Source organism: Podarcis filfolensis, assembly GCF_964270895.1.
Source record: "Podarcis filfolensis genome assembly, chromosome: 9".
Taxonomy (NCBI): Eukaryota; Metazoa; Chordata; class Lepidosauria; order Squamata; family Lacertidae; genus Podarcis; species Podarcis filfolensis.
Window position 1 is genome coordinate 10,649,809 of NC_139610.1, and position 26,344 is coordinate 10,676,152.

General features: G+C 43.8%; 2 protein-coding genes across 2 annotated transcripts in view; one reads left to right on the forward strand and one right to left on the reverse strand.

Annotated features, from left to right (window-relative positions):
* LOC310770285 (uncharacterized protein) overlaps positions 1-12,877 on the forward strand; it is a gene marked incomplete at its 5' end in the record, with an annotated part of 36,702 nt that extends 23,825 nt beyond the window's left edge. The window contains one exon of the mRNA XM_083630873.1: positions 12,652-12,877. Coding sequence (XP_083486999.1) covers positions 12,652-12,786 — 135 coding nt within the window. The 3' untranslated portion in view covers positions 12,787-12,877. The remainder of the gene's footprint in view (positions 1-12,651) is intronic.
* Positions 12,878-15,858: 2,981 nt separating this feature from the next.
* LGI2 (leucine rich repeat LGI family member 2) overlaps positions 15,859-26,344 on the reverse strand; it is a 30,479-nt gene continuing 19,993 nt past the window's right edge. Inside the window, exons 7-8 of the mRNA XM_083630514.1 lie at positions 25,182-25,346; positions 15,859-18,006 (exon numbers count right to left, since the gene is read on the reverse strand). Coding sequence (XP_083486640.1) covers positions 17,189-18,006; positions 25,182-25,346 — 983 coding nt within the window. The 3' untranslated portion in view covers positions 15,859-17,188. The remainder of the gene's footprint in view (positions 18,007-25,181; positions 25,347-26,344) is intronic.

The window sequence follows — 26,344 nt, forward strand, 5'->3', positions numbered from 1 at the left end:
CCAGAGTTCTTTAAAAAATCAGATGTGAAACTGCTAACAAAAACACCTTACTTGTCATCACCAACATCAGCTTCCATACCTGAGAACTGGACAGTGGCCAACATAGCAGATATTTTTAAAAGGGAGCTGGGAGTATAGACTCTGGTTAGCCTAATTACTGCTTTGGGAAAGCAGTAAAGTGGCCAAGTTTGCTAATAGGTATGGGGAAGGAATTTGGTTCGGTTCACGTTTTAATGCAAACCTACCTAATTTGCACTCGCCCCAAAAAATATGCAAACTGAAAGATAGCTATGCTTTGATTTGCGCACTTCTTTGAATTTTGCGGTGCAGCAGAACACTGTGTACAATAATGCATATGCTAAGAGAAATTGTGAAGTAAACAGCCCTGTTACCATTTTGGTGAAGGGTAGTGTGTAAATATAAGGTAAAGGTAAAGGGACCCCTGACCATTAGGTCCAGTCGTGGCTGACTCTGGGGTTGCGGCGCTCATTTCGCTTTATTGGCCGAGGGAGTCGGCGTTCAGCTTCCGGGTCATGTGGCCAGCATGACTAAGCCGCTTCTGGCGAACCAGAGCAGCGTATGGAAACGCCGTTTACATTCCTGCCGGAGCGGTACCTATTTATCTACTTGCACGTTGACGTGCTTTCGAACTGCTAGGTTGGCAGGAGCAGGGACCGAGCAACGGGAGCGCACCCCGTCGCGGGGATTCAAACCGCCAACCTTCTGATCGGCAAGTCCTAGGCTCTGTGGTTTAACCCACAGTGCTACCCGCGTCCCATGGTGTGTAAATATATTAATAGATAAATAAGTTCTAAGGCAGACTTACTTGGTTTGATCCTGCAGGGCTCTTATTATATTCTTAGGGACTTATGTATATTTTTCCTGCATAAAATGCTTCAGTGCTCTCATTCCTGGGTTTAAAAACTACACCAAAATGTTTGGTGAAATGTAAGAAATGTCGGCCAAAGGAAGCAACGAGAGTAGCGGAGAGAGTATTGCGAAGAGAAATTACAGCAGCGCGACAGAGTTAGCAAGGGAGCCATCTTGCAGAATATGTCACAGCTGTGCCCTGTGCAGCTGTGCAAGTTATTTTGCTCCCCTAATTATAGGACTGTGCAGGATGTTCATTAGGCATCAGCCACCCTCTCTTAGTCACAGAAACACTGTGGATTCTCAATATGCTGTACAAAGTAGGAATGGTTCTTTCCGTAAGGGGGCTAATGTGTTAAGGGATGTTAGTCTAAGCAATTCTGAAATATGCCACGGGTCTGCAAAATATATTTTGCCCTGGTCTCCAGAAGAAGTAATTTTGCTGCATAAAAAAGAAGTAAAATAATATTTATAATGTATTCATATTTTGTTATTCACATTTTTGTAAGAGTTTCAAATATGTACAAATAACATACACAGCCATTTCCAGCAAGGGTTTTGTGGTTCTCTTTTGAAGAGAAAACAACAAAGAGCCCTGTGGCATCTTAAAATCTAACAAATTTATAATATCATAATCACACTGATCACAATCTGCTTTATCTGTTCCAGTCTATGCATGGTATTCAGTGCTAGTCCTTGTCAGACTAGACCCGCTGAAGTAAATGGACATGACTAATTTAGGTTCATTAATTTCAGTGGGTCTACTCTTGAGTAGAACATCTTTGAATCTCTTTCAAGGTTCTAAACCACTTGTGGTTTAAATATGTATAATTGGAGCTAAATTATTTGTATGCATCCTCTTAGGGCTGCAACATTACAGTGCAATCCAGGCATGTTTACTTAGAAGTAAGCCCCAGTGAGTTCCATAGGATTTACTCCCACATAAATGTGTATAGAATTGCAGTCTTAATCATCTTACTATTAACAATTATCAGGGTGTTGAACATTTACAAACATCCCTTTCCTTTTATAAACACCTCTTTACTGTTGAGTCCTTCCTTCTACTTAAAAAAAAATGATATACTGTATGTATAAATATCAATAACCTCAGATATGCAGACGACACAACCTTGATGGCAGAAAGTGAGGAGGAATTAAAGAACCTTTTAATGAGGGTGAAAGAGGAGAGTGCAAAATATGGTCTGAAGCTCAACATCAAAAAAACGAAGATCATGGCCACTGGGCCCATCACCTCCTGGCAAATAGAAGGGGAAGAAATGGAGGCAGTGAGCGATTTTACTTTCTTGGGCTCCATGATCACTGCGGATGGTGACAGCAGTCACGAAATTAAAAGACGCCTGCTCCTTGGGAGAAAGGCGATGGCAAACCTGGACAGCATCTTAAAAAGCAGAGACATCACCTTGCCAACAAAGGTCTGTATAGTTAAAGCCATGGTTTTCCCAGTAGTGATGTATGGAAGTGAGAGCTGGACCATAAAAAAGGCTGATCGCCGAAGAATTGATGCTTTTGAATTATGGTGCTGGAGGAGACTCGAGAGTCCCATAGACTGCAAGAAGATCAAACGTATCCATTCTTAAGGAAATTAGCCCTGAGTGCTCACTGGAAGGACAGATCGTGAAGCTGAGGCTCCAATACTTTGGCCACCTCATGAGAAGAGAAGACTCCCTGGAAAAGACCCTGATGTTGGGAAAGATAGAGGGCACAAGGAGAAGGTAACGACAGAGGAGGAGATGGTTGGATAGTGTTCTCGAAGCTACAAACATGAGTCTGACCAAACTGCGGGAGGCAGTGGAAGATAGGAGTGCCTGGCGTGCTCTGGTCCATGGGGTCACGAAGAGTCGGACACGACTAAACAACAACAACAATAACATGTATAAATATTTAAAAGTATATAAATGTGTACATTTTTCAGTAAATATGGTTCCTAAAGCAACTTACAAATAAAATTCACCAGGAGAAACAAAATAAACAAACAGAGGTGTGTTATGTATGATGGAGAGAAGAAGTGGGATGATATTTTCCTTTTGCTATTCTACCTTCTCATTTTTTGAGTTGGTTAGATTATTTCTTCCATGTATTTTTCGCTAAAGCCAATTGCCAAATCTCCTCACACACAAAACAAACAGTCAGTATTCTGATGACAACAGAGAGTAGTACAGCTTTGTTATTTCTACACAACTTCAATTTCTACACAACTTCGGCAAAGACTGGGGCATCTGTTACAGCTTGGAGCAGTGGCGTAGCGTGGGGGGTGCAGGGGGTGCGGGCCGCACCGGGCGCAACATCTGGGGTTAGGGCAAATCCATGGGCTAGGGGGCGCAAATCCACAGGTTAGGGGGCGCAAATCCACAGGTTAGGGGGCGCAAATTACTTGCCTTGCCCCGGGTGCTGACAACCGACGCTACGCCACTGGCTTGGAGTAATACTGATAAACTGATGGCTGCCAGATTGTGAAGGGTGTTAGTCTACAGCAGGGGTCAGCAACCTGTTTCAGCCGTGGGCTGGTCCACCGTCCCTCAGACCATGTGGTGGGCCAGACTATATTTTGGGGAAAAAAAATGAATAAATTCCTATGCCCCACAAGTAATAATAATAATGATAATAGTAATAATAATAATTTATTATTTATACCCCACCCATCTGGCTGGGTTTCCCCAGCCACTCTGGGTGGCTTTCAACAAAATATTAAAATACAATAGTCTGTCAGACATTAAAAGCTTTCCTAAACAGGGCAGGGACATGGGTGACGCTGTGCTCTAAATCACAGAGCCTAGGACTTGCCGATCAGAAGGTTGGTGGCTCAAATCCCCGTGACGGGGTAAGCTCCCATTGCTCGGTCCCTGCTCCTGCCAACCTAGCAGTTCAAAAGCACATCAAAGTACAAGTAGAGAAATAGGTACCGCTCCGGCGGGAAGGTAAACGGCGTTTCCGTGTGCTGCTCTGGTTCGCCAGAAGCGGCTTAGTCATGCTGGCCACATGACCCAAAAGCTGTACGCCGGCTCCCTTGCCAATAAAGCGAGATGAGCGCCGCAACCCCAGAGTCGGTCACGACTGGACCTAACGGTCAGGGGTCCCTTTACCTTTACCTTTAAACAGGGCAGAGATTATTCCCTAAATAACTCAGAGATGCATTTTAAATAAAAGGACACATTCTACTCATGTAAAAACACGCTGCTTCTTGGACCGTCCGTGGGCCAGATTGAGAAGGCGATGGGGCCGCATCCGGTCCCCGGGCCTTAGGTTGCCTACCTATGGTCTGCAGCTTGCATTGCTCATGTGTGGCATCACACATGCATCGTGTGATGTCACATTTCCCAACACCGTGCAGGCCGGTGCAACCTTGCACCAGGCCGGGCTGGTCCCTGTGGCATCTCCCGACACTGTGCAGGTCGATTCAGCCTTCACAACATCACAACAGGCCTCCTCAACATTGGGGGGGGTGTGCTGATCCTCCTTCAAACAAATATTGAGTGGGCTGAAGACACTTCCAACCCCTAGAGTCAATGCACCTGACATCTACATAACACAGAACTGCTAACTATGGGCGTGATGGCCTGGGATTCGGACTCAGAGGCTGAACCTGAGGAATCCCAGCCTGCACAGGAGTCCCCGCCTCCAGAACCAGCAGAGCCGGGGCTGAGCCTGAAGGGTCCTCACCTGTGCTGGATCCTCAGGTGCAGGCATCAGCTAAGTCTGCTCTGGCCCCTGAGGTGATGGAGGACCCATTGCCTGCAGGTGCTCCACTCTCAGCCCCTTCAAGGGAAGCTGAGGTTGCCTCTGGGTCTGGTAACCCTCCAGCCTCTCCTGAGCTGCAGAGGCTCAGGGCAGAGAGGCAGAGGGAACTAAGTTCTCACAGGAGGAGTGCTCGTCTCCAGGCCAGGAGAGGCAAGTCACCTGTGGACCGGGGCCGCCCTATGCCTCGGGGCAGATAAAAGCCAGTCAGCCCCAGTCCCAGATTGCGGGAGCAACGTTGTTGCTAGCCTGTTCCTGTCTGCACCCTGTCCTGCTCTTCTGCCAGAGTTCCTGATTCCATCCAACTCCCCGCCTTGGACCCAGCTACAGCTTTGACGGACAGCCTCCATACCGCACCATCAACCTCGGACCTCGCCTCTCGGTTAGCCCCCAGCACAGTGGCGCTGCTCTAATCCCTGTGTATGACACGCTATTGCAAAGGTTGGATTTGAAGAGCAGCTATTATAAGGCTGGTTGTTACCGCAATTAGTATGCAGAGGACTTTGAACTTCCTCACATCCGCTAACCAGTTATCCTATGGACATTTAAAATCAGCAGCTTATTGATAATAGCAGATGGCAAGTGTTTTATTAACCACTGGCCTTATACACACCACAATGAAACGGAGAAAATTGTAGGAGAGCACCTGCAGCTGGAGGATGATTCAGACTGCTGAGTTACAAGAACCGAAACAGGCGCAGTAGTTAGAAAATGATCATTTTTCACACAATCCAGTACTAATGTCCGAGCAGTAAATAGAAATAAATGTGTTGACAGATAAGCCCACATATGCAAATGAGAAAATAATGCAAGCTAGATTTAAATGTGGCAGTGTAAGCCTTTGCAAAATGACCTTCAAAGATGCACGTGGGGAACAATAGAGTAAAAAGAGGAGTTTTGCTGAATCTAGCAGATCTTGCACAAGCATCGACTAGAGCGATTCTGGCAAATGGTTCAGGTTGCATTTTCTGCATGACCTTGAAACTCCAAATGGACTCCAATTAATAGGTGTGAAAGTAAGAAGGGATTCAGGATCTTCATAATATATTTACCATATTTGAGAGGTTAATTAAGAAATCTAGATACAGTGGTACCTCGGGTTAAGTACTTAATTTGTTCCAGAGGTCCGTTCTTAACCTGAAACTGTTCTTAACCTGAAGCACCACTTTAGCTAATGGGGCCTCCTGCTGCTGCTGCGCCGCCGCAGCACGATTTCTGTTCTTATACTGAAGCAAAGTTCTTAACCTGAAGCACTATTTCTGGGTTAGTGGAGTGTGTAACCTGAAGCGTATGTAACCCAAGGTACCACTGTACATACAAAAATCTACAATTGCCGCTGTTTTTCAAGAAAGGTTTTTGCATCTTTGACAATCACACAGCAGGCAGATGTTCATTGTGTAGCTCCCCCCCCCCAAGTGCACCTGTTAAATTTCTGGCTAGCACAGACCAGTCATTAGATACAGGCGTTCCTGTATGGAACACATTACTGCAAGCAGTTACATGAGAGAAACATTATAGGCACAATCCAATCAAAGTTAAGTACTTTTGAGCCCAATAGTATTGTTTACTTAGGCCTAGGACCCACCAAGTTCGGTGGGAATGGGACTTACTCCCAGAAAAGTGTGCATAGGATTGTGGCTTTCATAGCCATTGATTTCAATGGAAGAGATTTGCAACACAACCATAAGCTTGTTTATTTAGATTATAACAGAATTTGCTTCTGAATAAGTTTAGCATCACAACCTTTATGCAATGCTTGAAACTCCCATTGAAATCAACAGGACTTAGAAGGAGTTAGTACAGTTTTTATTTTCTACTAATAAAACTTTGCAGCCCAGGAAGCGAGGAGAAGAAGCCAACCCCATATTGACCATTTAATTGTCTGAAGGCCATTTGAGATCCAATGTTCATTGTTTGACAGCCATATATCTCTGGCGAGTGACCCCTTTCCCAGCCTGGATATGCTTCTCAGCTCTTTGTTGTTATTTTTTATTATTTTCTTCTAGACTGTAAATAATTGAAAGCAGGTACATGGAGACCTGCCAATGGATGGACAGATCAGTGCCAGAAAACCCTGGAAGTTCTGTTCTTTCACTGAACAGAAAGGGATACTAATGTGCTTTTCAGTATAGTGCTTCTGTCCGGAATTTTGAGCGGGCTGTTGCCAGAATGAAGCTTTTAAGATGTTCCCTAGTAAATTAATGGATCCTGTTTTTGGTTAAAGTTTGGGTAAAAGGCTATTTACAACAGCTAATGCATAAGCTGTGTGGTCACAGCTGTAAGTCAAATAATCTTAATCTATTACTGGTAGCCATGTGAAGCAAGGTTGCCAACATTTGATTTCAGAAATTCTGCCTTCTTGCAAGGGGCAAGGAACACGGTGAAATTGGCTGTTGAAAATGTTTGTACTATTTTGATCCCAAAGCTATTCAGCATCTGCATGAAGCTCTTGGAAGCCGTCATTAAGAGCTGTGAGTCAAAGTGTCAGCAGGAATGTTGATGACACTCTGCTCTGTTTCTCTGTAACATCTGAATCAAGAGAGCCTGTACACGACCTGAACACCAGCGCCTGGCTGCAGTGATTGCCAAAAAATGGAGACTCACTCTGTGGGTAAGTGATTCCCAGGTCCAGGAACAAGGAAGTTTCTCATGAATGGGTTTCCACTTCCCCTGAAAGAGCAGCTACATCATTTGGGGATGCTCTGGCGGCAACACTGTCAACTGAACGTCAAATGACCTTGATGGTGAGGAGCACCAACCACAGGTGCTGCAACAACTATGCAACTATGCTCAGCCACTCTGATTCATGCATTAATAACCTCATGACTGGATGGCTGTAATGCTCTACACTTGCAATAGGTTTGGAAGTTGCAGAATTCAGCAGCTGGAGTACTGATTGGAGCATTCGACCATGTCGGAGACAGGCTTCGGTAATATGGCAGGTAATATGGTAATTCTGAACAAGGAAAGAATTTGGCAGCATTTCTTATTTTCACGATAAATCCTTTTGCTACAGTTGCCTTTTATGGATCTTCTCAGTAGGTACGCATATAAATATGCCGTTTGGCACAGAGTGGTGCATGCTCTAGTTATTTCCCGCTTGGACTACTGCAATGTGCTCTACGTGGGGCTACCTTTGAAGGTGACCCGGAAACTACAACTAATCCAGAATGCGGCAGCTAGACTGGTGACTGGGGGCGGCCGCCGAGACCACATAACACCGGTCTTGAAAGACCCTCATTGGCTCCCAGTACGTTTCCGAGCACAATTCAAAGTGCTGGTGTTGACCTTTAAAGCCCTAAACGGTCTCAGCCCAGTATACCTGAAGGAGCGTCTTCACCCCCATCGTTCTGCCCAGACGCTGAGGTCCAGCGCTGAGGGCCTTCTGGCGGTTCCCTAATTGCGAGAAACAAAGCTACAGGGAACCAGGCAGAGGGCCTTCTCGGTAGTGGCGCCCACCCTGTGGAACACCCTCCCATCAGATGTCAAAGCGATAAACAACTACCTGACATTCAGAAGACATCTGAAGGCAGCCCTGTTCAGGGAAGTTTGTAATGTGTGACATTTTAGTGTATTTTCGGTCTCTGTGGAAGCCGCCCAGAGTGGCTGGGGAAACCCAGCCAGATGGGCGGGGTACAAATCATATATTATTATTATTATTATTATTATTATTATTATTATTATTATTTAGTAATGGTATTTTGCACCTCCTTGGCTCAGCACCCTATGGGGGGGGACCACTTGTACTGCCCTAAAACCAGTGCTAGCCATGCAAGTATTACACCTTTGTTGAAGGAACTTTACGGTCTGCCAGCCCCACTGCAAAATGTTATACCTCTACTTCCCTGCTCCTCCCCCCACCACTCCCACCCTATCCCTTTATTTCTGGCACCAGTGATGCCAGACCACCTTCCTCTTCTCCATGATGCCTCCCAATTCCTCCTCTCTAATATTCACAGGTTTTTCTTTTCCTTTGCTGCTCCGCTAGCAGTGGCAGCCCTGGTGGTTTCTCTGGCAGTCACCCCATCTCTTCACTGCTTCACTTTGAGAAAAGGCCAGTTGCTTTTTTCTCACTCTTCAGAGAAAGGCCTGGGTGAACTGGCTAAGGGAGTGGCTGACGGCTCATCCATATCGCTCACCCCCGTCGTTCTACCTGGACACTGAGGTCCAGCACCGAGGGCCTTCTGGTGGTTCCCTCACTGCGAGAAGCCAAGTTACAGGGAACCAGGCAGAGGGCCTTCTCGGTAGTGGCGCCCGCCCTGTGGAAAGCCCTCCCACCAGATGTCAAAGAGAACAACAACTACCAGACTTTTAGAAGACATCTGAAGGCAGCCCTGTTTAGGGAAGCTTTTAATGTTTGATGTATTACAGTATTTTAATATTTTTTTGGAAGTCGCCCAGAGTGGCTGGGGAAGCCCAGCCAGATGGGCGGGGTATAAATAATAAATTATTATTATTATTATTATTATTATTATTATTATTATTATTATATACTTTTTGCCTTGCACTTACCCTGGCGCTTTCCCTAGGAAGAGCTTCATTTCATGTGGCAGATAGGAGAGCTTCAATGTGAGGAACATCTGACATCACAAGGAAATCATTCTCCATAGAGGTCCACTTCCATTCACTTGTCCTTGCGTATTTGAGCCATTTTTAGACACAAGACATCATGACCATTGTTTTGCTAACTTTATTCACATACTAACAGGGTACACATATGCATTAGTAGCATTTAAGGTTAATAATCTCATTTCCATAAAAGAGCTATATGTATGTACAGCCTTAAAATGTTTTTATTGCTGCCACAGAACTGTGTTGTACTTTTATAAACTACCTCATTTACACATAATACATTAAAAACTGTGCCAAACGGCATATTGTTCTTTTACCACTCCTCCTTGTACACGTTGCACAAGTTGCACAAGTTGTACAAGTTTTAGATGAATGTGAGTATGAGATATGCATAGATATTAAACTAAAACAATACAGGGTGTGATCCAGCCAAAGCTAGACACTTTTGACCCACCGATTTTGATGTGATTGAAATGTGTATGCTGAACTCTTGCCAGTGAAATTAATGCGACTTAAATGTGCTTAACTAGACATGGATCATGCCCATTGTCCATTCACCAAACCTAGGCAATGGTAACAACATCGGTTGAAATCCAGTACACAGTTACCTGGGAGTAAGTCCCATTGAATTCATTGGGACTGACGTCTGAGTAGACATGAATAGGATTGCATCAATAGTTGCGTTTGGATTAACCTATAGGCAAGCTCTTTAAACAAACAAACAAACAACACCAAATTACATTTTGCAGCCTGGGCTTTTGTCTTTTCTGTAGTTTCCACTTTTCACGCTTGAAAAACAGTGGATGATTCAACAAGGATATTCTTTTACATTCAAAAGGTTTTTTTGTGTGTGTATGTTTTAAGAAAAAAGATGTCACAGAAATCAAAATGTCTCTTCCCTGAAGTCATCGTATCTGCCCCTTTTCCTTTTGGTCCACTGAGATTTCAATGCTTCTAGGCATCAGTCAGTACTATTCTGTTACCTTCCAGACAACAAGGGCATGGGAATGCCAAGGTTAAACATTTTTGCATCCTGTTAATTCTAATGGAAGAATTAAGTCCAAGCCAAATAAGAGAATTATTGGTGTGCTTAGCTTTCACAAGCGAAATCACTGTTGATTTAGCAATGGTGGGAATTGCAAAAGAAAAGCTAGCCTGTTCCCCCCATCTCCCAATAATCCTGCTTTGATATAAATGTATCTCAGGATATCCTAAGCATGGGAATGATCACCCAAAGCAAAGTTCTTTTAAATTCCACTGCTTTCCACAAGAGAGTTAAGCATGCAGTTCTCTCTGTAACTCTCCCCCATTAAGGTCAGTGGGGCACATGTGCATTTCACTTTGGCTAGATTATTAGCTCATGCTTACTTGGAAGTAATTTATTTTCACTAGGAATCACTTCCAAATACTAAAGTTTTCTAGGGCAGTCCTACACAGAGCTAGTAGCTGTCCCTGTTTATTTCAGTTGACTATGGAGCACATATCTTTGCATGAGATTAGGCAATTGTATCCCCTGGTTTTATATATATATATGTCTTTCCCAACGATGGTATGACTATTATAAATGTGGTATTCCATGCAGATTCTTTGTGTGCAAGACGTAATAATTTAGCTGTTCCTAAATTCCACTGGAATGGATGGATTTTCAGTGGTTGGTTCACGGGATGCCAGGTGTTGATTTCAAAGGGGATTAAAGCATCTCCTTTTCGTTAGTTTACTGAAACTATTATTACTGAAACTGAATTTGGCTTGTTTTACTGTGTGTGTTCCTCTTTGTTTCTTCATCTAATTGGCCTCATTATACATATTTTAATTGCATTTTGATGTAACTCACTACTTTTCTGAAGTTACTGGAGACAAAGCCATTTGAATGTTCTAGTAACGCTTACTCATATGTAAATGTTTTGGAAAGGCATGCACTGACCCAGTGGGTACAACTGGACAATAATTTAATAGGAACAAAGGCTGCAATCCTATGCACGCTTACTTGGGAGCAAGCCCTGTTGAACTCAATGACACTTGCTTCTGAGCAGGCATATAGGATTGTGCTGAATCAAAAAGAGCCCAGTTAACCTTCTTTTCAGTGGCCCTTTGTGGCAACTAACTTATTATGCCCAATCCAGTAACAGAGATCACACACATGGAAGCAGCTTCTCATGCATGTAATCAATATAGATGCACAGCTGGACAAAGAAGATAATCAGATCTGTCAGAATTTATTAGTCAATCCACAATAGATTATGATGATAATTAACAATATCAATTGTACAGCACTTTTGAGTGCATAAAGTGCGTCATACATATTATCTTGAATTGTTGCAGCAATCCTGGAGGGTAGGGGACTATTACCCCACATTGGCTCTGAAAGTACTGAGGCCTACGGCCATCTAGTGAGTTTAGGACAAAGGCAAGATTTGAATTGGCATCCTGTAGCTGGACAACATTGATCTGATATCTCCTGACGCATTTTCCAATGCACATTCCCAAATGGGATAGGGAAGCTTGGAGAACTTGATTTTGGTCAATCACACTCACACATATGAATGGCGCTGTGGGTTAAACCACAGAGCCTAGGACTTGCTGATCAGAAAGTTGGCGGTTCGAATCCCCGCGACAGGGTGAGCTCCCGTTGCTCGGTCTCAGCTCTTGCCAACCTAGCAGTTCGAAAGCACGTCAAAGTGCAAGTAGATAAATAGGTACCGCTCCGGCAGAAAGGTAAATGGTGTTTCCGTGTGCTGCTCTGGTTCGCCAGAAGCGGCTTAGTCATGCTGGCCACATGACCCTCGGCCAATAAAGCGAGATGAGCGTCGCAACCCCAGAGTCGGTCACGACTGGACCTAATGGTCAGGGGTCCCTTTACCTTTACTCACACACACACACACCCCAACTAATATGAGGATCAGAATGTAATGATCCTTTGGATTTTGCATTTCTCTAAACCTTATGATAGTGTTCTTAGCTCAACAAATGTACCAAAATGCATTAAAAATGTGTACTTGAGATAAAATAGATATAGAAATAAATTGCGATAATATATAAATATGTATTTAAATATAAATCTTAGTGTGAATTTCTTTTTTTAAACTATTAATGGATTAATACAGAAATGGGCCGAAATGGATTTGTGGATTAACACGTGCAAAACTGACACAGACTAGAAATGAACTGATTGATCTATCACTAATCTGGGGCCACAGTTAACATGCACATCTAGTTTGCTGTAACTAGAACTGGATCAGGGCCAATCTATTTTCACTTTGTAAATGCTTGCTTAGACAGCTTGCACACACGGAAATCAATTTGACGAAATCTATGGAGCCTATTTCCAAGAGAGTGATTAGGATTACAGTGCCATAGACCTTTATGAAAGATGTTTACTGAGAATTCCTAGCTTTAAAATGTAGCCATTCATATATTTATAATGATGTATGTTCAATACCTTTGGCTTTCTAACAGGAGTATACTAATGGAAAAGAGGCCGCTGGCTGGCTCCCATGTGCCTGTTATATCTTGCTGCATGAGACTCATTCAAGGAATCAGGAGAGACCTAGTAAAGACAGCCAACTACAGGAGATTTGGTATTCTGAATGAAGGACTCAGCTATGTAAGTGAGTGATATTTAGAAATCTATTGGAATTGAGAACACCTCATACATGACACTTCTTATCTCCAGTATAGTTAGCAACATAAGAAACTATGTTACGGAAAGGCAGTTAAATTCCCATTGATTTCAGTGAGAGCTAAGCCAGTGGTTTAGTTGCTTGCATAGTTTTTTAGAACTTCACTCAGCCCGGAAGCTTAGTGGCTCTCACCCTAACCTCACAGCGTTGTTGTGTGAAGAAAACGGGCAGACCATGTGCATATTCTGTCTTGAGCTTACAATGACATTGCACCAGCTGAAATCCAGAACTAAAGCTTTAGCTGGAAGGTGTCCTAAATCACAGCTCCTACAAGTTAGATCCCTCCCAACGCGCATTGGAAAATACAAATACAAAACAATTCAGGCTCCATTTTAATAAAAGGATTCAGGTTTCATATTATTATCTAATACTATTCTGTAATTCATGACCTATCTGTTCACATGCCATGTATCATAACACAGAAGTCAGGCGCCATTTTTAGAGCGGACCATTCTCTGGATTCCAGAGGGGAAGCTGTCTCAAGTCTGTTGCAGAAAAAAACAACAGCTTTATGGCATACTACCAGGACTGTTGACATGAGTTTTCATAACTGCATTTGAAAAAAGTGTTCTCTAGTCTACAGAGGGCCCTCTCGGTAGTGGCGCTCATCCTGTGGAGGGAAATATGTGGAAGATGTGAAGGAAATAAGCAGCTATCCTATCTTTAAATGACATCTGAAGGCAGCCCTGTTTAGGGAAGTTTTAAATATTTAATATTTAATGCTGTATTGTTTTTAACACTTGATTGGGAGCCGCCCAGAGTGGCTGGGGAAACTCAGCCAGATGGGTGGGGTACAAATAATAAATTATTATTATTATTATTATTATTATTATTATTATTATTATTATTATTATTACTACTACTACTACTACTACTACAGACCTTATTTCCCAATAAATCTGCTCATCTTTACAGTGTTAAAAGATTCTTTGCTGTTTTCTCCAAATGTTGATCAAAATATTTATTGCTGTAACAGGCCAGATATTGATGTATCCAACCCCTGAGAGTGGTTTCTGACCCGTAGACTATGGTGGGGAAAAGTCAAATCATCTGGGCCAAGCCTATTTTTGATCACAATCTTTTTTGCTGTTGAGATAAAGGACTTATCCACACTTCTATTTTGCCCCACTCTTTCCAGACAGAAGTCCACTGCATGTCCAAACATTTTATTTTATTTTTTGTCCTGCGCTTTCCCTGCAAGAACCCGCTTTTAAAAGCTGAATCAGACCAAACATCAAATTAGGTTTTCTGCAGATTGACGTTTGCTCCAATTGAGATTTAAAGAGCGGGTTTTCATGGAGAAAGCTCCAAAGCAAAAAAAAAAAAGGGGGGGGGAGAAGGTGCTCAGGCATTGAACTTTAAATTGCGATCTATGCCTGGAAAGAGAAGAGGGAAAGTAAGTGTGGAGAAGCCCCAAATAACTGGTATTGCTATGTAGAATGGCTTTGATTTATAACCTGAGTGAAAAACGAAACCTGTTTGTTAGGGTCTCATAGCCAGTTACAACAAAGCCGCCACACACTGCAGGTCCATTCTAATTGTGATTAATGAAGGCCACAACCTGTATTCTCTCATCTGTAGCATTTGTTTTTAAACGCCACTGAACAAAGTTTGATTCTTGAGTCATGCACTGGAGCTGCTTCGTTTTGGCATCTTCATAGCTTTTTAACAGCTGGATTGCCTGGAGTGACCTACTGCTAACATTTTCAGTGCTTCATTTAACACCGATGCGAACAGCCATCGCTTCACTGGCTTGACTAAAACGGGTAGGGAGAAAGAGGATTTGGCTCACATGGTGCAGAAATGTTATGTAAAGCACAGTGCTCAAAATAAGAGGGGTGGGTATTTGAAAAGCTCTGTTTCTAAACAATACAGTTGCAGGCCTTTGCAATGAATACGGAGCCGCAATACAGTTTTTGAAAAAGTCCATGTTAAGGTTATATAATGATGTGCACATATTCCTGATAATTTGTGTTCCTTAGTAAAGGTTGCCAGGTTTCAAATCACCAATTACAAATTTGCCTGTACCAAAAAGTAGGGTGCTGTCACTGTGCTGCGTAATTTATATTTCTTCTTGTGTTGTCATCCTACTTCCCCAGCTAGGTAAAGGTAAAGGGACCCCTGACCATTAGGTCCAGTTGTGACAGACTCTGGGGTTGCGGCGCTCATTTCGCTTTATTGGCCGAGGGAGCTGGCGTACAGCTTCCGGGTCATGTGGCCAGCATGACTAAGCCGCTTCTGGCAAACCAGAGCAGCGCACGGAAACGCCGTTTACCTTCCCGCCGGAGCGGTACCTATTTATCTACTTGCACTTTGACGTGCTTTCGAACTGCTAGGTTTGCAGGAGCAGGGACCGAGCAATGGGAGCTCACCCCGTCGTGGGGATTCGAACCGCTGACCTTCTGATCAGCAAGTCCTAGGCTCTGTGGTTTAACCCACAGCGCCACCCGCGTCCCAGCTACCAGGGGGTAAAACTGAAAACCCATTTACTTTAGGAAGATGGTGCTGAGCAGTGGAATACAGCAATCTGTCTTACTGCATGTTAATGTCTATACAGGTGAAGGTCTGATCTCTTGCTTTGCAACCTACCAACATTATCACTGGTGCTCTTTGGTTTAGAAAGCATGCAAGATTGCAATACAAACCTAACCATAATGGACTCTGCACAGACAAACATAACAAAATCTGGTTCACAATCTTCAGGAAGGAGTCAAATTTTATGAAAATAGGGATCCCTTCTACGTTATAGAATTAAGACGTTTAGTTTGGTAGTGTATGATAATGAACTTTCTTATATTTGTAAGTCTTTTAGCAGTGGAACTGGGTTAAAGTTGTCGCTGTCATTGTGATTATTAGTACAAATGTCCTTGTTGATAAACTTTTTTTTTCTCAGGGGAAAATCAATAAAATTGCAAGCAAAAAGAATGATAGGATTCTGCCACTTCCACCCCATCATCTTGAAACCACTCAATGTCAGTACAGCTTTGCATTTCACTGTTTTAATATGGGGAACTAAATGCAAACAAAACCTTTTTACAATAAATCCCGGAATGTTTAACAGCTGAAAGCTGAGCTGATTCTTGCACGCAGTCTTCACCTCTGTGGCCCTGTCACCTGATCAGGCGGTCCACATTTGAATGAAAAGGCTGTTCAGATTGTGTGAGCTTTGCACGGGAGATTCTCTTAAGCATGCATTAAACAAACTGAAAGCATAAATTGGCCAATAGCGTGAAAATGACCAAAGCACCAGTTCTCGTGGTCGCATCTTGGGAGCCTTGTCCACAGTAATCAGGAAGCAAATGAAAGGAATTAGGCAGAATTAACAGGGCATGATCCTGCCACAGATAAGCAGCAAGTCTTCCAATGGGAGAATGAAGCACATGTGTTGTTCTGTCCCGGTGAAATCAACTGTACTTTGAAACTTTGGCTAGATCCAGGTCCATGTGAGGGAACAGCCAACGTTAAAAAAAATGGGGAGTAGGAAATGCTGGATGTGGTGGCATCACACCACTTGCTTCTTTTACTAAACATTATCTGAGGGTTGGCAGCAGCTGTATGCCTTCCAAAACAAGTGGGCAGGCCATAAATATTAGCAGAGGTGGGTTGGATTAGTTCAGATGAAGTCCTGAATGTGGAGCTGCTGTGAACTAGCCGCCTGGGAGAGATTTAGGGAACAGATCACATGTCCACTCTTTCCTCCTCCCCTAAATCAGACTGAGCATTGAACAGACAGTGCTCTCTAGAGGCTCCTCCTATCACAGTTGCTCCAGAGGCCAACCAGCAGACTTCCTTTTCTTGCTGCCTTCCTTGACCAGCATGAAGCAAAGACGATGCAACAGCATTTTCATCTCGATGCTAACTTTTACAAATCCCAAACAAGCTTTTTGAGTTAGTCCGTAAATACGGTTTCTGCCAAGATCAGCTCACAGGAGGATTGGCACACTGGAGTTATTCCCTCTTCTTTTCTTTCTACGCATGGCTATCCTGCCTCTTTTGGTTTCCCTTCTCCATTCTCGATTTTACATCAATATTGTCGATGTGTTAGAATTAATTCTAATGCATTGCACACTTTTTCTGAGTATAGGCTTTAAAGTGTCTTTACCAATGGTAAAATGGGCATGGCATGCATTTAACCAAGTTAATGCGATCCCTGATTAAATATGCAAACTTCTATAAAGTTCAGAAAACTCCTGACTAATGCCACAGGCACATCCTAACTTCAGAAAATGAGTAATCTGTCCTTTTGATTTGTTTTTATGTGAAAATGTCACTGTACATGAGTTACCCCCTCCCACCTCCCTCCCACAGCTCCTTCATAAACTCAAGTCAACAATTATGTGTTCAAATATTTGCGTGTGGCCTTTAAAACTAGAAGCAAAGAAAAAATCTCTTCTATCGGTTGACACAGCTGTGAATGAACGAGGTGCCTGCACGTAGATTTCCTTGAATATTTTGAAGAGCTGCTTCTCATTATCCCACTGGAATATTTGGGAGAAGGTGTAGTCACTTCCCAGGGCTAGGTAGTGATGATTCTTAAAGGAGAACGGCTGAAGGGTCATGGCTCCCCGGGAAGGCAGAGCTTGGATTTCCACAAACTGTTTGCTATTCCACATCATTACTCTGGAGTCGCCTATAAATCTTGTGAGTGAGAGGTAGAGGTTGTCCTGTATTCGAAAGCTTTTCACAGCCAACACATCTTCCATGTTGGGTATCTCACTGTGTGGGAGGAACTTTCTGGAATTTTTGTTCCATTGAAGGATAATGGGAATCTGTGAACGGCTTGACAGGATTAGATGAGATTTTCCATCTATATCAACAAACTCAGCATCTGTGTCCCGGAACCATTCATGCAAGGACTGGTAAGAGTAGAATCCCTTGTTGTTCCATTTATAAATTGTCGTCAGACCAGCTTTTGAGCTATCTGCGATGACAAAAAAGGTTTCACTCTCTATCTGAAAGAGTTCTATGTCATTCGGCTTTGAAATGCGGGAAACTTCTATGTCCTGGAATTTGACAAACTTTGTCCAGCCTTCCTCATACTTATAAATGTGTGAGCCACCGAAAAGCTGAGCCACCACCACAAAAACCTGATCATCAATCAAGATAGCTTTGCATCCCACTATGGACTGACCTGTTGGCTCAAACAAAGTAGCAATATCAGCAGAGTACAATTAAATCTTTTAAACAATATATTGACCAATTCATCATTGTTTTCGAATGAAACCAACATAATCCAGGCAGTCAAGATAGTTATGAAGCGACCATGTTTCTTTCCACTGAGAATACCATATTAACCTTGCCTCTGAAGATCTGAAATGCACTACTGTCAACATTAAAGAGGACCCAATGGAGTACGTTGTTGGTAGGGCTAAAAACTTCAATGCTGGATAAATGTTTGGGTCAGTCTGGTGCTCTGGACAGCTATATCAAAATCTAGAGCAGGCCCTCCATTTGTTTTATTTATTCATTTATTTAAAAGCATTTATAAACCACTTAATATTTTAACACTAATATCTACTTGGTGTACATCATTAAAACAAGAACACAACATAAAATCAGTAGTGTAACAGTAGTATAAAAGCATCTAAAATAGCAGTTCTGGGAATTAAAACAAAAACAATCTTAAGGGTCAGTGAAAGCCAGGGCAAAAAGACAGATCTTTACAATGTTGCTGGAGTACAACTCCCATAATCTCTGACCATCAGTCATAATGCTGATGGGGACGGGAGTCTGTCATCATCTGGAGGGCTACAGACTCCTCATCTCTGATCTAGGCAATCAAGCTAAGGTTCTTAGAAAACTCTCTAGCTTGAGCTGGTAGCCAGAGCCTGAAATGCAGGAAGGTCAAATTATTCCTCTGTTGATCAGGTAAAGGCAAGAGGCCAGATTCCTAATACTTACAGCAAAAAAAGAGTAACTTCTGTGCCTGTAGAGGAAGGATGGTGAACCTGTGGCCCTCTATCATTCCCAGCCAACATGGCCAACGTTCAGGGATCTTGGAATTGTAGCCTGAAAACTGAAGGACCACAAGTTTCCCATCTGCTGTACAGGGAGCCGTAGCCTGAGCATACCCAATCGATGATAATTTACCAGGCTATATCCCAACCCATGTGATTCTTGAAGTCCCAAACAAGGAATACTGGAGTCAACTCTACCAGTCATATTTATGGACCCTTCCTGTTGTTAGCTTATTTAAATAACTGTTGCTGGTCCTTCCAGTAAATGTTGTGACTGGAGGCATCCACCAAAGTAGTCTTGGAAACGCCTCTTGAGAGCATAATAGGTGCAGTGACTGGTGCAGAGCTACTGAGCAAAAGGACTGCTACATGTACAGATTTAAAAATCGGCATAGTAGCCTTTCAGCCTTAACAACCTTGGGTGTCTGCTGCTGATCAACAAGAAAGCCCTTTCTACGCTTTGAGAGAATCAGTCATGCTGAAATAGACTTGATTTGACTCTATAAATGTCCTATCCATACAGCAACCTACTTCCTGTTCCTTGCTAAGGGGAACATCATCTTTCTACAACACCCAACATTTTTTTTAAAGCTTCACCTAAACACCATAAATTTACTAACTTGAACAAACAACAAACATGATGTTTTGTATTTGCTTTTTTCAAGTGAAAGGTCAATGAAAATATGAGTTGAGAATCACCAAACAGGCAGTGCTGAACAATTCCTTGGCTGCAATCCTGGACACTTACCTGTGAATAAGTCCCATGAACTCAATAGGATTGCAATGTCAACCTCTTAAAAACTCTTTGTCAAGCTCAGACCACAGATCTTCTGGGAGCAAAAGCACTTTGAGGGTGAGCTAGACCATCTAATACAGCTCAGTGAGAACCTTTGGCAGGGGAGATGTTTTCTCCATCTTGCCTCTTCTGGTGCTGTGCTGTCTAGAACCAGAGTTTTTCCATGAGGGTGAGTTTTGGTTCAGGATACAGGAACCTGGTGAGAAAAGGGCTTCCTTCTATAACAGGGTGGGTTGTCTGAAGTGCCTTGTGGTTATTGTGCCTTCTCTTTCAAAGCTAGAGGTGGGGTCAAGTGAGGGGAGGGGGTCTCATGTGGAAAAAGTGTCCCTTTTAATTGGGACATCTCGGTTGCATTTGTGCATAGTGATGTAGCATGCTTGGTTAGAGGCTAAGAGTAGTTCGACTTAGCGCAGCGCAGGGACTCTCTTCTGTGGCTCTGGAAATCGCTTCTGCGCAGAAGCAATTTCCAGCGCCGCAGACATGCGCAGGTGCAATTTCCGGCATTGCGCTGCGCTGGCCCAGCCCACAGAGGATATCTGTGGGAGTGATCTGGCATGCCCGATAAGCCTTGCTGACCCCTGGAATAGCGTGAGCCTGTGGCCTGGATTCAGGAATTGAGTACTGGTAGTTATAACAAAAGAGTGGCCAGGATGCCCAGGTAATCCAATCAGGTAACCTGGCAGACAGGAGATAAACAACACACTCAGGATTCTGTTTTAGTCCGTCCCTTCTGATGTATGTATGATGTACTGGAGGTGGTCTTGGGCTACACCCCTTCTGTGATGTATTTATGATGTATGGAGGGGTGGTTTGGGGCTCCAGGGTGAGCAGTTAGTTCAAAAGTCTATATAAGGACTTGTGTGCATGGTTCAGGGTTCTCCTCCTCTCTCCTGCGTGTGGGGGGAGATCCTGTTGCAACAGCTTTAATAAAGATCAGGCTTACTAGCTGCTTTGCTTCTCAGTTAAAAAAAAAAGATTAGTTTGACTTTGTATTATTTTTCTCCTTTTTAGCTCTTAGTTTGGTGTGGGTAAGCTTTCTTATTGCTAGGTGCATTAATTTGGGTACAATGCTAGTATTAATGGTACCGGATACTGTTAACTGACATGTTGGTATGTTTTGATATGTGAAAAATAAATTGTAATTGCTAAAATGTATATGGTATATTGCAGTGTATTCTGTTTACTTATTAAACACTGATCTTAAACTGTCTCCTTCGTGAATTGCTTTGAGCATAATACATTCTGAGTTTGTCATATGTAAAAAGGTAAAGGGACCCCTGACCATTAGGTCCAGTCGTGGCCGACTCTGGGGTTGCGGCGCTCATCTCGCTTTACTGGCCAAGGGAGCCGGTGTACAACTTCCGGGTCATGTGGCCAGCATGACTAAGCCGCTTCTGGCGAACCAGAGCAGCGCACGGAAACGCCGTTTACCTTCCCGCCGGAGTGGTACCTATTTATCTACTTGCACTTTGACGTGCTTTCGAACTGCTAGGTTGGCAGGAGCAGGGACCAAGTGACGGAAGCTCACCCCAGTGTGGGGATTCGAACCACCGACCTTCTGATCGGCAAGTCCTAGGCTCTGAGGTTAACCCACAGTGCCACCCGCGTCCCTTGTCATATGTAGTATGTAAATAAATGGACTGTGTCTAAAACTACGGGCCTCCTTCTTGTGCCAAATCAGCTTTACTGGTCTTGCACCATCCCATGCCCAGTGCAACTGGTTATTGCCATTTGCTGTCCCCAGTCAAAACTCCATTTTCTGTTAGCTGACTTGGTCTGCAGAACACAGCAAATACGGAGCGCAGCTGACAGTGTCTGCTTTGCCTCGGTGTATTCCTAACTGCATAGTTATTATAAGATTCTAGTTCCCACTACCTGCTTCTCATACTACATTTTCCTCACCTGCCCACAGAAACAAAAATCAGTCTGTCTCTCTGGCTTGCAGTGTTGTCTCACTCCTTTGGTCTTGGCTTGACCAGCTCACTTAAAATGATCCTGAAGAGATCCAGATGCTTCTTCACTCCCCCATCCTGTGAAGAACCTGACCTTGCAGGGCAATAAGGGATCCACCCTTCTAAGGGATGTGTCCCAACAGTCCCCTAGGGAGGGGGAACTGAATGCAGCCCTCAAATCTCTCTATATAGCCCTGAGCTACACCCCTTACTATAGCCATCCTTCCCCCCCATCATATTGTGGAATTAACCAATCATTTAAATAATTTGAAACAACATGATGGCATTCGTGACGGTATTGTAAGCACGTTCTGGCAAACACTTCATAAGTTGGTGAAATGTGGCCCACCGTGGAACAAAAATCATTTTCTGGTTAGTAAGTATTCCTTCCATTAATGCTTTGGCTGAGTCTTCCACCTCTACCAAAGGGCACATTGCCTTAAGGAGTTTTACAGAGTCAGTGTTCATAAAAACCGGGCACATGCATGTTGTTTCAATCCCATCCATTTTCAAAAGGCTCAGCTCCTCTTTCAGACTCTCATGAAATCCTACAGCACTCCACTTGCTTGAACTGTAGCAAACCATGCATGGAACGCCAACCGTATTTTTCGCTCTATAGGATGCACCCGACCATAGGACACATCTTATTTTAGAGGGGGAGAACAAGAAAAAAAATTCTCCCCCTCTCTGCTCAGCGCCCCTTCAGCGAAGCAGCAGGAGAAACAGAGCCCCTTCCATTTCTCCTCCCGCTTCACTGAAGGGGCGCTGCACAGCTCTCCCTCTCTGCTGAAGCCAGGAGAGTCTTGCTCTCCCAGCTTCAGCAAAAGGAACCCAAAGCCTTTGGAGCACAGCACGAGGTCCCGCTGTGCTCCAAAGGCTTCAGGCGGCTATCCCTGAAGCAACGCGAAGCCAAGGAGTGCGGAGGGAGCGCTCCCTCTGCGCTTCGGAGGCTTCGCATTGCTATCGCTGAAGCCAAGGAGCCTGCATTCGCTCCATAGGACGCACACACATTTCCCCTTAATTTTGGGAGGGGAAAAAGTGCGTCCTATAGAGCGAAAAATACGGTAAATGCCCAGCGAATGAAGCAACTGTGACAATATGTCCGTGATTGTTTTTAATCATTGGTGTCAGGAATGCTTTAAATGTCCAGAAATGAGTATTTGGCTTGGCTGAAATCTGTCCTTAAACAACAATAATACTTATTGCTTCCTTGGATAGAGGATGAAGAGGAGTGTGTGTGTGTGTGTGTGTGTGTGTGTGTGTGTGTGTAAGTAAGTAAGTAAGTAAGTAAGTAAACCCATGACATTTGTGTTGCCTGCTGTACTGTACACACCCATTGCTCCATCTACTTTTGCCTCTGGTCCCACTCTCTACTGGCATAAGGCTCCCAAAAGGTTGCTCATGAGTTACAATTTCCCCTATCTCTGCCCTAAAGTCTAGTTAAGACGTAAAAGGATAGATCAGTTCAGACCTCCCTACTTTAGTTCAGAGTCTAGATTTTTTGGCAGAGGTGTCCCCAGGAGCATGGGGAATGACAGTGAATTGGAACAGTTTCTTGCATGCTAAGGGGCCTGTTTACCATAATCAGACCTAATGCAGTTCAATAAGCATCATACTGTCATTTATTATCTAGCAACTAGTAACATGGAGCAGGGCTTGTTTTGAGCTGTCATGTGTAAAGGAAGAATAGAATGGGAAGGGAAGGAGAAGATTTGAAGAAAACATCACCATCATGTCTTAAGGTGGAAATGGAAGGAAGAAAGGGGCAGGAAGTCATTGACTAACATTTTGAGTTGGCCATTGTGGATTCCTACTTGCCAAATTAATAGAATCCTATGAAGTGAAAGAAGTCAATGAATAAATGCAATGGAGCATCTTTCATTACAAAGGTTTGTGATTCATTTTTCTCAAGCGCATCAGCCTGGATAGCTCAGTTGGTTAGAGCGTGGTGCTGATAATGCCAAGGTTGCAGGTTCAGTCCCCAAATAGGACAGCTGCATATTCCTGCATTGCAGGTGGTTCGACTAGATGATCCTGTGATGGCCTGGGAATCTGATTCAGAGGCTGAACCTGTGGAATCCCAGCCTGCACAGGAGTCCCCGCCTCCAGGGCCGGCTGAGCTGGGGCAGGGGCTTGAACCTGAAGGGCCCTCACCTGTGCCAGATCCTCAGAAGCAGACACCAGTTGAATCCACTCTGGCTCCGGAGGTGATCGAGGACCCATTGCCTGCAGGTGCTCCTCTCCCAGCCCTGTCAGGGGAAGGTGAGGTTGCCTCTGGGTCCAGTAACCCTCCACCCTCTCCTGAGATGCAGAGGCTCAGGGCAGAGAGGCGGAGGGAACTAAGTTCTCACAGGAGGAGTGCTCGCCTCCAGGCCAGGAGAGGCGAATCACCTGTGGACTGGGGCTGCCCTATTGCGGGAGCAACATTGTTGGTTACCTGTTCCTGCCAGCACCCTGTCCTGCTCTTCTACCAGAGTTCCTGACCACGCCTGACTCCCTGCCTTGGACCCTGCTTCAGCCTCAGACCGGACATGGACCGCGCTGCACGGTAACCCCGCCCCCCCGGACCTGCACAGATCCTCAAGGTCCCTTCCAACTCTACAATTCTAAGCAACAATTTTGTTGCTGCTCTTGCCTCATCTCCTCACAGGTGCGAGCAAAGTGTTTGTATGAGGGAACATGAAGATTTGGTTGGAGACCAAAAAACACCCAGCTCAAACCTTCAGGAGGAGGACTCAAGGTAAGAGGGGCAAAGAATGCTTGGTTGATCTGGGCAGGGCCAAACAACAATATTTGGGGCTGTCTCTCTAAGACTATGATGGCACCACCTCGAATTGCAGGGAGATTAGATGACATTGGCTATCTGATGAGCGTTCATTCTAATTTGCTTATGGGGAGGTCAGATGACATTGTGTCAAATCAAGCACACTGTCCAGTGTATCTTTGTATCGCTTCCTTTAGAGCAAAAATATATATCCAGTATTTGGGTCAAGCTGGGTTGTTGCATAAAAATGCCCATCAACTTTAATTGCATACCCTGAATTTGCCAGTATATGATTGAATCCCACCCCAAAATAGTGACAGTCTGGAAGCCCTGTCCCCCTATATTGAGAAAAAGTATGGCAAGGTTAATACCCCCTATCTAAGTTCCAAGGTTTGAATTTAATCCCCCCCACCTCTGATGCTGAGGGTTGCTTTTTGTTTTTTTAAGAGTTAAAAGAGATTTGATCTCTAACATTTCATCTGCTTTGGTCTATAGAGTTACTGTACTCCATACTGAAGAATCAAGTTTACTTATTGCTGCATAGCTCTGCTTTGCATTCCATTTCTTGGTCAAACTAGAGTGTGGCATCTTGTGACCCTCTGAGGATCCTGCAATATATGAACTCATATTCTATCCATCATAATGATAACCATTTTGTTAGCGAACTAGACTAAACTATTTTTTATTTTTCAATGGACCCAACCTAAATTCAGCAGAGATCAGCAAGAGATATTCTTTTAAATATGCATTTTTTCTTGATACTCGGATACTTTAAAAAAAAGACACTAATAATCAATTAAGTAATATAACAAATAAGAATTATGTGTTCATTTTTACCAGTAATGTTGTCATAACTCCTGAAGTTCTTCTCAATGTGATCCCATTCTAGCACCATGCAATTTTCCATGCTGGGCTGGGCAATAGCGACATACACGTCATTGTTTGAGTGGTATGTGTCCACTGAAACTGACTGGTAGGGTAAAATCTGATGAACCACAAAATCTGAAAAGAAATGTTTGTAATTAAAAACAACAAAAAATGTTACAACTGAACATGGCAGAAAACATAAAACAGACACGTTGTGCTGATTTCTCTCTGGAAAACCCTGGCTTGGAAAAATTACTTTGGGGAACAGTCTTCGAGGGGGGAAACAGCAGAATGAAGTATGAATTTAAACCCATGTACTCCTTGGGGGGGGGACGCGGGTGGCACTGTGGGTTAAACCACAGAGCCTAGGACTTGCCAATCAGAAGGTCGGCGGTTCGAATCCCCGTGATGGGGTGAGCTCCCATTGCTCGGTCCCTGCTCCTGCCCACCTAGCAGTTCGAAAGCATGTCAAAGTGCAAGTGGATAAATAGGTACCGCTCCGGTGGGAAGGTAAACGGCGTTTCTGTGCGCTGCTCTGGTTCACCAGAAGCAGCTTAGTCATGCTGGCCACATGACCCGGAAGCTGTATGCTGGCTTCCTCGGCTAATAAAGCGAGATGAGCGGCACAACCCCAGAGTCGGCCACGACTGGACTTAGCGGTCAGGGGTCCCTTTACCTTTACCTTACTCCTTTTTTTCACTTGAAGTCACTTTCACCTGATCAGAAGCAGACCTGCACAGTTAAAGACATGAGTCTGACAATGTCCTACATAATTTTGGTCTTAACTCCAATGATATATTATGTGCTAAAAGACACATGTTTCCACACACTGTGCCTTTCTGTGACTATATCCTCTGTGCCTCTTCTGGTTTCTGATACCTACAGTATCTTGTAAGTCTTAAAGTTTGAAATTTTGAATTAACTAATATATACAGATGGTCCTACCCTTTTGTGGGGGGACTCTGAAAAGGAAAGTCTTAAATGATGTATCCAGTTTGCTCTGAAATGACAGAAGTCAGTAGCAAAGGAGGGCATCCCAGCAATTTGTTTCACAGTATGGATTCTAAAGAATGTCACTTCACACTGCTGGAACACTCTATTAAAAAATGCATTTCCTTTCCAGAGGTGGGCCG